The sequence below is a fragment of the Haliotis cracherodii genome, unplaced genomic scaffold (genome assembly GCF_022045235.1).
Source record: "Haliotis cracherodii isolate W230 unplaced genomic scaffold, xgHalCrac1.p SCAF_5, whole genome shotgun sequence".
NCBI classification, from domain to species: domain Eukaryota; kingdom Metazoa; phylum Mollusca; class Gastropoda; order Lepetellida; family Haliotidae; genus Haliotis; species Haliotis cracherodii.
Genome location: NW_027266308.1, coordinates 50,715,139 through 50,728,564, shown reverse-complemented (window position 1 = coordinate 50,728,564; position 13,426 = coordinate 50,715,139). Strand labels below are relative to the sequence as shown.

The window sequence follows — 13,426 nt, the reverse complement described above, 5'->3', positions numbered from 1 at the left end:
TGCTGATTTTATTAGTAATATATATATATATATATATATATATATATATATATATATATATATATATATATATATATATATATTACTATATTACATATTTTGGTCTGTCTTAATAGTTTTTTAGTTATTTAGCAAACATTGGGTCATGGGTGGCCCACGTGTGTTAGGCGCTGTTATTTGATGAATAGAGTTGCGTCCCTTAGGCAAACCAGAATCCTATGTTCAATGGTTTGACTCCTGTTTGCCCTGATCATATTTCAGGTTTGTCAGCACCATGCCTGTGCTTGTAGGTTTACCAAAGTTATAGACATCTGTGGCCTTCTTTACTTCCTGTCCACATCAAGCTGACACACCACTGATGCCATGATAGGAAATACTAAATTAAACTAGATAAAATAGAATTAAAGTTGTTTTGGTTTTTTTCATGTGTGGCCTCCAGTTGGTTTGTCTGTAAAATATAAAAATAGAAAAAATTAGACTTAATGAAAAAGGTCTAATTTTTATGGTTAGACTATAAATGACAAGTCTGTTGTTTTAATTTCCTTCATATTATTGAGGATGTCAAAATAAGAGCTGTTTTTATTATTTTTGTTAAGGAAATCTCAGTTCAAGGGAAGTATAGAGTAACATGAGGTTTTGTCAGGTGCATGTTTGTGACGAAAGTAACGGGTAACAGCTGAAAGGAAAGATGTGTTTGGTAATTGTAAGCGGGTTATAGCTAAAACGGCACAGTTTGGCAAAAACTGTGCCTCGTCTCAAGCGAAAACGGCTACTATTGCCCAAGAAAAGGGCACGTTATTTTTTACCCTGGTACTGAAATAAATGAAATTTAGCTCACATAGTCACTTGCAAACATCAATTATTGTGAAATGTTAAAAGAAGTTTACATTAGCAATTAGTCAATACTCCAACTATACTCCAACTTAGCCTATACGCAACTCAACTCAGTCAATGGTAAATTTGCTAAATACTAGAAATGTACATCCCCTTAAATCTGTTGCTGTGTTCATAAAACATGTTTTTCAATTACAAAATCTTATGTGACCACAAAAAGTAGCCGTTTTCTCTAAATGAGGTGGTGTTTTCGCCCAAGAAATCGGTGATGTTTTGCTGAATGGACGTTTTATTTTAGCCTGCACCCATTGTTAGCATAGCATTTTTTTTCCACTTTGAATCTAGATCAGTTACAGTTGCCAATGCAATGTAGGCTACTGTCTGAGTGTTTGTCCAATGAGATGAATTTGTTCAATAAATAATAGTTAATAGAAGCAACAAATCCCTCTCCATAATCATAAGAAATTTCTGCTTAAAACAGAGTGACAGTCCATTGTATGATTCTGACTACATCATGAGCATGTGTCAAAGCATACTTCTGACAGGCCTAACAGCATTGCAAGTAGTCCTCTGTTGAGAAGTTCTAAGTACTGACTTTTACTGAGGCTATTTTGGGTGCATGGATTGACCTACTGACCAGTGACACAGTACTACACAGTAAAATGCACATGTTCATGGTCATAATACTTTACATAATTAGCACTTACGTTTAAATGACCTAAACAATATAATACCAATGTAAAGTTGATTAATGCCTGACTATAATGTTTAACCGTAACCATTTGTCAAATTTTACATATTGTGGCCATGAGTTTGTTACCTACCCTACTGCATATATTATCAAGTATTACCCCCCATTGGCATATTGGCATCCCCTTCTCATCTACAGCAGCCTATAATCACGATAATCCTCCTTTTCAGCTCCATTTATAAGAGGGTTTCTTTACAATTGAAGCTTCCTTTATGGAATTGTTTTGATGGAACCTAATACATAATATATTTTAAGGGGCTATGTTAGACTGTGACCATGATCTATAATTGAAAATACCTCTGTGCAGTCAAGGTCAAAGATAACTTGATCAAGCCGGATAGAACCAGACCTGCACAACAACGAATTATGGATTTACTATGCACAGCTAGTTCCCAAGTTGACTTGACTTTCCCTGACAAGGAGATTTGTTTTGTTGAAGAATATTTGGAAATAGTTTATGTTCTAAGATAATTTGAACTGCTCTGACTTTTTAAGAAGACACGTTATAAGTTGGCTGATTCTGTGTTGACAAGTGATTCTGTTTTGCCAGTGATTCTGTTTGTGATGTCATGACTCTAACACATTAGGTTATGCTACACAGTCTGGTACTCACTTCCAGCCCAGATCTAGACATTGTATTTACCAATGTTTTGCAATATTTGATGGTGTGTGTGAATGAGACATTGTCTAGATGTATTTATAAAACTGTAGGTTATTACCGGTATTAAGTATTGCAATATGTTTTCTTTGTTTTTGTATGTTGGGCAAACAAAATGTGACAAGTTTCCTTATTATTGGCATCGTTTAACCTAAAATCTACACATGAATTCATTCACCATGTTCACAAATGACTGCCAATTGGACAGAATCAAGTTTCGCTTTAAATAAAAAATATTGAAGTTTTTTAAAGATCATGAAATATTTCTTAGAAGAGGACATGTTTACCCTTTTAGTGGTCACCTGGAGTCATTACTGATCCATTCATTTCAGTGATCCATTCATACAATTTGATTAGCATTTTGCCTTTTACCCTCTGTGTAATCTGTTTCGCCGGATAATCTCTGATTATTCTCTGGTATTGATGTTTTATATCTGACGTATTACACATTTGTGGAGACTACACGTTTAATGCTTTGACTCATCTTTTAGTTGGCATGAATCAGAGATTTACAGGACTGTACTGTGTACAGTAAGACTATTTTTTCCAACCCTTGAGACTGTTAAATCCCATTTACATGATAGTTATCGTAAAGACTATTTCATCTGTTACAGAAAAATGGTGGTTTGTTGAGGATATTTCCTGAGGGCAATAACCGAGTGGCCAACATTGATCCAGTGTTTGACCGTCTGCTGTACTTCTGGTCAGACAGACGGAACCCACATGAAGTTCAGAGTTCCAGTCGAGAAAGGTCAGTTTGTCTTTCAGCTGGTATGAACACTGCTGTACAGGGAAAACACTAGTATGCAAGTTAGTGTCAGCCTGCTCCTCCGTAAATTTGACCTGTTGTAGGTATTCTCAAAGCGTGAAGAATTGTGAAGTTTTCCTTGGATTATTATATATATATCACTTTCGAGTCAAGATCTGTGTGTTTTACCATGGCAACCTTGCAGAAGGACATCTAGTGCTTGAATATTTAAGTATATGTCTTTTTTTCCAGATATGCCATCACTGTGTGGTATTATGACATGGAGGAAAGAGCAAAAGCCTTAAGGAGATACGAAGGTGAGAAATCATACGTTTCTATCATGTTAAGTTTGATAAATACTGCTGTTAATCCCACTGTTTTCTTGACAAGGTTGGTAGCCTTCGTTCTTTTAATGCCAAACTCATCAATTTGTCAGTGTAGCCTTTAAATATTCGAGTCTGGACAGGACAGTCCAGTGATTGATATTGTGAGCAACGATCACTCTGTCGGGGTATAATGACACACAATCATCCCTGAGCTGACTTCCTGATCCATTATGTCCCCTTGTATGACCAGCATAGGTTCTGTTTACATAATGACCTTGCTTGTGCATTTTAACCAAAGTTGTAAATGTATGTGACCTGCATCGGTTGCCTTTCCTGCCACATTAATCTTACATGACATGATGAAAGTGGAATATAGTTTTACTTTCAATGCAGTGTTTACCAGAACCCACTCACTTCACGTCCCTCTTCCTACAGACTGAGTAATATCATTCGATTTAAGTTATAGTTATTACACTCCTCCAAGGGCTTGTCCTGAGCTCAAGGTTTTTGGTGGGGTGGCTTTGTGGTTAAAGCGTTTGTTCGTTATGCTGAAGGCCTTGTTTCGATTTCCCACATGGGTACAATGTGGTGTCCCCGCCATGATTTTGTATGAACATTGCTAAAAGTGGCGTAAAATTCAACTCACTCACTCACTCTTCTATCACTCACTCACTCACTCACTAACCTATAACTCACTCACTCACCTATCACTAACTCACTCACTAACCTATAACTCACTCACTCACTCGCTCACCTATCACTCACTCACTAACCTATCACTCACTCACTCACCTATCACTCACTCACTAACCTATAACTCACTCAGTCACTCACCTATCACTCACTCACTCACCTATCACTCACTCACTCACTAACCTATAACTCACTCACTCACTCACTCGCTCACCTATCACTCACTCACTAACCTATAACTCACTCACTCACTCACCTATCACTCACTCACCTATCACTCACTCACTAACCTATAACTCACTCACTCACCTATGACTCACTCACTAACCTATAACTCACTCACTCACTCACCTATCACTCACTCACTCATTCACTCGCTCACCTATCACTCACTCACTCACTAACCTATGACTCACTCAGTCACTCACCTATCACTCACTCACTCACTCACCTATCACTCACTAACCTATAACTCACTCGCTCACCTATCACTCACTCACTCACCTATCACTCACTCACTCACTAACCTATAACTCACTCACCTATCACTCACTCACCTATCACTCACTCACTAACCTATAACTCACTCACTCACTCACTCACCTATCACTCACTCTCATATCACTCACTCACTAACCTATAACTCACTCATTCACTCGCTCACCTATCACTCACTCACTAACCTATAACTCACTCACTCAGTCACTTACCTATCACTCACTCACCTATCACTCACTCACTCACTAACCTATAACTCACTCACTCACTCACTCACCTATCACTCACTCACCTATAACTCACTCACTCACCTATCACTCACTCATCTATAACTCACTCACTCACTCACCTATCACTCACTCACTCACTAACCTATATAACTCACTCACTCACCTATAACTCACTCACTCACCTATCACTCACTAACCTATAACTCACTCACCTATCACTCACTCACTCACTAACCTATATAACTCACTCACCTATCACTCACCTATCACTCACTCACCTATCACTCACCTATCACTCACTCACCTATCACTCACTAACCTATAACTCACTCACTCACTTATCACTCACTCACTCACTAACCTATATAACTCACTCACTCACTCACCTATCACTCACCTATCACTCACTCACTCACCTATCACTCACTCACTCACTAACCTATATAACTCACTCACTCACTCACCTATCACTCGCCTATAACTCACTCACTCACTAACCTATAACTCACTCACTCACTCACCTATCACTCACTCACTCACCTATCACTCACTCACTCACTAACCTATATAACTCACTCACTCACTCACCTATCACTCACTCACCTATCACTCACTCACTCACTAACCTATAACTCACTCACCTATCACTCACTCACTAACCTATAACTCACTCATTCACTCGTTCACCTATCACTCACTCACTCACTCACTCACTAACCTAACTCACTCACTCACTCACCTATCACTCACTCACCTATCACTCACTCACTCACTCAAGAACCTATAACTCACTCACTCAGTCACTCACCTACTGTTTCAAGACATCCCATTCTCTTTCTCCTCTTTCACAGTGTCGGATGTTTTGTGATGAGATGCTGCATTACATTTCAGGGTACTTGTATGTCAAGTGATGTGTTCTGTTGTTCCAGGTCATTCCAGAAATGGAAGGAAGTCAGCAGTGCCATTGATAAACGGTGACCGCAACTCGTAGCATCCTCCTTCCTTATTGTATACCACATCCACAATTCCCAGTGCTAGACGACGAAAGGTTGATGCAGTCAGTGACACATGTGACTATACAAGATGGCTGCCATGTCTTCTCTCACAAGCTTGATTGGTCAACTTGAGTGTGGACTATCATGTGACTTTTTGGTGTAAATGTTGAACCCTTGCCACACTGGAGTGTGTACCTATGCTTTGCCTTGACTTGAAGGCATGTATATTATGTGAGCACTTGTAACATTTGTAATTATTACATAGTTTTTTCCAATTTTCTGCCAGCTGTTACCTGACCTATCCCAGTTTTCTTTTATGACTGATATTTTTGGTTAATTAAATCAAGTTTCATTTCACACTATTTTTTCACTTGATATTAAATAGATATTGCCCTCATATGTCAGGACCCATGTAATGATGGTAGTCAGAACCACATGATTTCCTTTGGTGTCATTTTGCCCTTGAACGCATTCATTTTTAGAATAAACTGTCTGTGAAGACAACTATATCCGCCTTTCTGCTCAACGTAACCAGCAAAGCATTAAGTTTATATGTGTGTTCAAAGAAGGCGTTTTCCTGAGACATGAACAAGGTTTTTCCTGGAATCACTTGTGAATTGTTATCGTGTATGTCCTGTTTTGTCAAAAGGTCTATCAAGACATTTTATGAATCTGTCATACTCTGCCGTCAAGGTCTTTAAGATTCAGACAGACATGAGCCAAAATATTAGCATTGTGAATTTCAGAACAAGTGTCTCCAAATAATGATTCAGGATTGGTCAACGGGCACTGATGTCACAAAAACTGTGCTAAAACAGATATTCTTTTTGTATGAGTTTGATGTGATATGATTAAACAAATTCCAAGTTAAGCCATACATTATTAGTCCCTGTGCGAAGATATGTGGTTTGATCATGTTATATGAAAAGGGAAACCCCAAAACCAAACATTTGTGCCAATGATGATTAAAAAATAATCTGTAAACTTCTTAGAGGTGATGCAGTCACCAGTATATATGAGATGGACAATTTGCTGAAAAGGCGCTATCGCTGTGTGGAGTAACCTTGTATTAACACAACACTACGTAGTTCCAGCTGGTGACGCTGGCCACTTAATCATGGAAGAGAGTTGTTACTGTTAAAGAAAACTGAAAATAAATTGATGTATAGACATAACAATCTATAAGCTTGATAAGACACATTGACCATAGAAAATAATGTTATTTAATCTTGCACCTTTGAAAATGGATTGTTTGTTTCTGCATCATTCAAGCTTTTCCATAATGGCTGACGTTACAACAGTGTTGACTTAAAGGAGTCAATCCTGATGTGTACTTGGATCATGTTTATTACTTGTCAGCTTTACTGGAATGAATCTATTTTGGAATGTTGATGTTCATCTGTCACAGTTCAATCTCATTAAAATGAAATCTTATTTCTCATTACTGCTAAACAAAGATCTGAGGATATCCCATCACATCAGAAGGACCTTTCATCCAACCAATCTGAGCTTCACTTACCAGATTAGGAAAGTAACATCCAGAAAGTTTTTTTCTAATCAGGCATCCTCTGAAAGTGAGTGAGTGGGTTGGGTCTGACGCCGCTTTTAACATTATTCCAGTTATATCGCAGCGTGTCAGCTTAATGTGGCAGAGAAGCCCAAAGTGATGCAGGTCTCAGACGTTTACCACTTTGATGAAGGAGGAGCACGGGTATGGTGCTGACAAACCTAGAAACATAATCGAGGCGCACCGGGAATCGAACCAACAATCATAGGTTTCTGGCATGCCCAAAAGGATGCAACTCTGCGCAGAGATGACTGTGCCACCCGTGTTCCTGCATTCTCAGAAAGGTTAACACAGGGTATTCCGAATGACAGTTACAGGCTATACGACAGATTCAGTCAAAATCATCATCCAATTATTGCTTCAATGGGATAAACATTTGAACCGAAGAGACTTTGCATAGCCTGTGGGAAGTACACCCTTACAGTCTCAGCCATCTATTAGACATGCATAATGTTCTTTTGTTCAGTTTTCGTTTTTTTTTAATCGTGAACCATGTCAAAATATGTTTCAAAGTGTAGTCTTAAATGGAAGTCACCAATTAGAAACTAGTGCTGCACAGTTCAAGAAAGCTGCTTTCTGATTGACTAACGTCGACTTCTTGTGAGTCATTTTATTGGTTGGTTAAAGTTCGTGAAAGGTCGTTCTGAGGTGACGCGTAATGTGATCATACCAGATCTTTTTTAATGAGATTGGTCACAGTGACTTAGTGTAATATCGTTGATACTGTCACCTACATAGGCTCTGTGTGCACTGATCAAGCAGTTTCATTAATCTATCCAGGAAGAAGCTCTGCAGGTTAAATTTGTGATGGATAAAAATATGTGTCTCTTCAAATCAAGTTTTTTGGCTTTTGATATTTCTTGGAATCATGTTATGGTTCTTATTGTGGCACCTTCCTATGAATTCATGTCTTTCATCACAGTATTTACCATGTTCACTCTGGGTAGATCTACTGATATGGCGACTGTGCTTGTCGTAAAAGGCAACTAACAGGATCAGGTGGTCAGGCTCGCTGACTTGGTTGATGCATGTCATTGGTCCCAATCGATGGGCTTGATATCAATCACTGGATTGTCTGGTCCAGACTCGATTATTTACAGACCGCCGTCATATTGCTGGAATATTGCTGAATGTGGCGTTAAACAACAAACCAACCAACCAACCAACTGATAGGGACTTCTTGCACCCTTCCATGTACAAGTATGTGTGGTTCTCCTGCTTATCTTTCATCACAAAAGGCCAGGTCAGTGATATTTCTTGTTTTGTCTTGTCTTGGTCAGTTTGCCAAGAGGCAGGAGCAAACAATGTTGTCAAGGTTGATTTGAGGCGTAATTCCTTAAACAAACCTCTATATATAGAAATATAAAGATAATAGAAACAATACAAGCCTATTTTCAATCAAGTATCACATTTTATATTCATTTAGATGTATTTACTGTTGCAAAAGTTAGACCAGATGTGTGCACTTAACACAAAAAAGCATTGGTCCGGTCTAACATGTATGAATATTGTCCAGAAATGAACAGAAGCCAGTCCTCAAGAGCCTGCAGTTTTGTGTGGTTTCTGGCTATTATTTACAGCACTGTTTGTTGTGTATGCAAATTTCAGCACTTTATATTACATTGGGGATTCTCGTTTCTGAGAATATTTCTTTGTGCCCATCCCATGGTAGAATGGAATGCCATGTAGCTTTGTGGGCTTGTTAGGAGGTATGACAATTACAGAATCACTTCTTTATTGACCTGGATTATCAAAATAACTTTCCTCACTGGCAAACTGCAATTGATATTCCAGGTCAATTAGCATTCACTATTTCGTTTCACTGAGTGCATGAAATATACTGTTTGAATAAAGCCCTGGAAGCACCACCACCACCAGCAGCAGCAGCAGTAGACTGACAACCCATCTTGGAAAACCAAAATGGGGATCAGTGTGTGGGGGACCCCTGTCTGGGGAACAGGCTGAAGAAATAACCAAAGCCAGTAAATTACTTCTCATTCAGAAGTATGTGCCAAAATTGTTATGGGAGTGCCTGATGCATGGTGTAGATATCTTGAAGCAGTGTTTGTCCCTGATGTTATAGCACCTATAGTGTTCATTATCTGCTTTAACAGTGTGTGATTATCATATGTAATTATTAGGTGGTGTTTTATGTCAGTTACAGGGTACTTTGTCTGTGCATATGTTGCCATCCTAAAGCCCTTATTCATGAGTTACCGTTGTATTTTGTATCTATGCTAAAATTAATGTTAGGATGATTGTAATTTGAAATTGGTCATTTATCAATACTGTACTGCTGTACAATAGCATTCAGGCAGAGTATTCTTTGAGGCAGGTGCTAAAACATGTTGGTTCCATGCAAGGGACTTCTTATGGTGTAGGGTTACATGAAGCATTAAGAACCAAACCCAAGAGGTGTAGCACCAGGGTGGGCTAGTGTTTTGGTCTGTTTGTTTTCTATCAACTTGCCTGGGTTAAATCCATACATGGGTATACAGTTGTGAAGTACAGACATAGGGACTCTCAAGTAAGACCACTCATTAAACTTAAGTGAAACATTCTATTTATTAATTTCAATTGCCTGGAAATCCTAGCTGTTCTTGATGCTAAAATACTTCACAGAAAGTTAAGTGTTAATAATTCATTTGTGATATTTTATATGTCGAAGATAGTTCATGTTCTTAACAAATAATATGGTTGGTTTTTTTCAACCATCATAGCTCGTTACTTAAACAGTTGGTTCCTTACAATTTCCCTTCAATGTGTTATTTCACATCCACAATGAAAAGCATGTGATTTGCAGGCTGTAGGCTGCAGCAATCCATATTAGGACCCATTGAATTCACAATCCTCCATTGTGGTGGTCGGGTAGCTTAGTGGTTAAAGCGCTCGCTCGTCATGCCTAAGACCCGGGTTCGAATCCTGACATGGGTACAATGTGTGAAGCCCATTTCTGGTGTCCCCCGCCGTGATATTGGTGGAATATTGCTAAAAGTGGCGTAAAACCAAACTCACTCACTCACTCACAATCCTCCATGTATAACAATCTTCCATTAGAACCCATTTATGACATTCCTCCCTTAGAACCAAGGACTTACATTTTAGTTACAATGTCCATTAAAGACTAATTTATTTCTCTTCTTAATTACAACCTTTTATTACACTCCTCCATGTAATCTTATATTACAATCCTTCTTATAACCAGTATGCTACAATTCTCCATAAAACCTTGTATTTCAACCCTCTATGTATCCTTCTATTACAATCCTCGATTAGAACCCTTGTAAACCTTTCATTAGAACCCTTATCTTACAATCCTCTATAGAATATCTGTTTTAGACGCCTCCATATAATCTTGTATTCTAATCCTTCTTATAACCTTCGTATTACAGTTCTCCATAAAACCTTGTATTACAATCCTCTATGTATCCTCCTATTACAATCCTTGATTAGAACCTTTGTAATCCTTCATTAGAACCCTTATTTTACAATCCTCCAAAGTGCCTCCTTTTACAATCCTCCATAAATTTTATATTACAATCCTCCATAGAACCCTTGTATGGAAAATGAAATATTATACAATCTTTACACACAATCCTCTACAGTAACCTTCAAAATTATAGGTTGACTTATTTTTACAGGACATGGCGAACTTACTATCCACTGGCAATGCAAGAGTAGACAATCTAGTCAAAGTAATTGTTTGTGTACATCATGATGTTTAGGCACATAAGAGTATAGCTCAAAGTCAGTTACTGTCCTGTAACATGCACACAGTACCTTGGACTTTGGCACCTCTATTCTCAGGCAGGGTTGATTCCGGGCATTGATGGAACACAGTTTGCCAAATGATTCTTAAACTTGTGGACCAAAAAGGGGCATGTGGGTGGGCAATTCCTCTTTGTGAAGCATATTTACCATTTGTACTGTTGGAAGTTGTAAAGGTGATTGGTTAAGCCAGGTGTTGAAGGTAATACAATTTGTTTTATCAAAGAAATTGGTTGGGGGAGGTGGGATTAGGAGAGATGTGCAGATAGGAGTATGATAAAAAAAGATCTATTTTCGAATTGCTGTAAGTTTAAAAGCATGGCTCAATATGCCTGTGTTATGTTTTTGGTATTTTCATCTTGTTTTTAGTCAGCTGGTAGAGTCGAACCTGTGATCCAGAAAGGTTACTTTCACATATATGGTAATTGTGTTACTGTTTCAGTGGGAGATGGGTCTTTTATGTTCCTATGGCCCCCATGCTTGTGTTTGGAGGCAACTAAAACCTGGATGATTTTTTCATCATACCAGTGTTTGTTGTTGCTTATGCTATCAACCACTGGTTTGCCTGGCCAGACTATTATATGCAGGCTGCCAATTTGTCACTCAAATGTTCCTTATTGGGGAGAAAAAGCAACATTCACTCCCACACTTCCATGCAAGCAATGAACCTTCAATCAGGAGGTGCTATGTTACTCCGCCAAAGGAAGAAAGGGTTTGACTGTCTATAGTGTTTGCTGTCATGCATTGGACATTTCTCAATTTTGTACGCTTTATATAGTTGTGTAGGATTAAGTGTGGGCTAAATATATTTGTCATACCGCCATGTCAGCATGTTGATATCTGAGTGGTTGATAAAATATTATGTATCCTGCCTGCAAGGGAAATACGTTTTTGAGAAGGAGACTAAATCCCTTATACTCCACCACCAGAAAACAGGCTGCACGTGGATTTCTGAAACATGTCAGAACGATAAATTCGTTGTAGCAGAACTCAGATTACAAGGGTCCCTGGTTACGTTTTATACCACTCGCCTCCTGCTCATGGTATAAAACGTAGGATGCATAAAACCCCATGTAAGCCATGTGATCCTGCTACAACTTATAATGGTTAATGCCAGAGAAATATCAGCCTCGATTATCCGCCAAAATAGATTCAATGGGCCTAAAAGCCAAAACAGCGTTGAAACTTATATGAATGGATCAATGAAAGTCAGTGATGATACCAGGTGTTCCTGAGATGTGTATTAGTGACTTGAATAACTGACTGGGAAGAGATGGACAAACCAATGTACGGATTTAGTCAGTATTATGTCAATGCTGCTTTTTGTCATGGTTACAGAATGTAAGTATGAGTGTATGTGAGTTGTTTGGTGCTTATTTCTTGTAATCAGGATAACCATGAAGATTGTACAGTACGTTTATCCTGTGAGAATTTTCCAATTATGAAGCAATGCCATGCCAAATGCCAATGTTGTAAAATATTCGACACGATAGAATAAAACATCAGTGATTAAGCTTGTTGATTGGTTTGTTGATTATGTCTCTTACTAAAGGGACATTGAATGCCTTCAATGACTGTAAGGTATGGAAAATAACAATGAAAAGGAAGAATTGGTCTCCAACACCTCTGCTGAGGGTGAGAGCTCACTGAGCAGGATCGTGGTCCTGTCGTCCTGTGGTGGCACATGGTCCTGTGAAAAGGCGCACAGGTCACTCATCTGGTGAAGTGACACAAGGACGGTTGCAGAGGGGATGGGTCATCCTGTTCAACAGTTTGGCTCCTGAGAGTTTCTAGGGCGTCGGTCGTGCCACACACTGAAGCACTTGCAACATGTGTCTCCTTGGGCAAGTGACTTTGTTAAAGTTGTGCCTCTGTTCACCCAGCAGTGATCTATATTGTAATAAAACGTGTCTTACTTTGCGAAGTGCATCATATCACGTGAGCATATTGATTAAGAACACGAACAGATTGGGAAAATATCTGTTGACTCAAAGGTGAAGGAAGAGATGCTTTGCAAATCCTGCAATCGACCGAAATCTGGACGACAGTTTACGAATCGGATTTTGATTTGATTTCCGTCATATAGCTGGAATATTGCTGAGTGCGGCGTTAAACAACAAACCAACCAACCAACCTAGTCGTAAATGTGTTCACAGTAATTAATCTTAGTAAAATGATGTACATGACACAAAGGAGTACTTTGTGTTGTAGAATGACAGTTAATTCTGAAGAACAAGCAATAATTTATTATACAGATCCGGGTGTGTAGAGTTAACTGCAATAGATCCGGATAAAAACAGACACCCTGTGCTATATTGGCGCGTTCAAGACGTGTGAAATACAATACGCCCTGTTACA

The 13,426-nt window shown here is 38.7% G+C and overlaps 1 protein-coding gene across 2 annotated transcripts in view; it reads left to right on the top strand.

The window, feature by feature from the left end:
- LOC139444310 (egl nine homolog 1-like) overlaps positions 1–12,570 on the top strand; it is a 34,773-nt gene extending 22,203 nt beyond the window's left edge. For both annotated transcript variants that reach the window (XM_071225245.1, XM_071225244.1), the window contains 3 exons: positions 2,858–2,994; positions 3,244–3,308; positions 5,668–12,570. In XM_071225245.1, the coding sequence (XP_071081346.1) occupies positions 2,858–2,994; positions 3,244–3,308; positions 5,668–5,729 (264 nt within the window). In that variant the 3' untranslated portion in view covers positions 5,730–12,570. The remainder of the gene's footprint in view (positions 1–2,857; positions 2,995–3,243; positions 3,309–5,667) is intronic.
- The last annotated feature ends 856 nt before the right edge of the window (positions 12,571–13,426 follow it).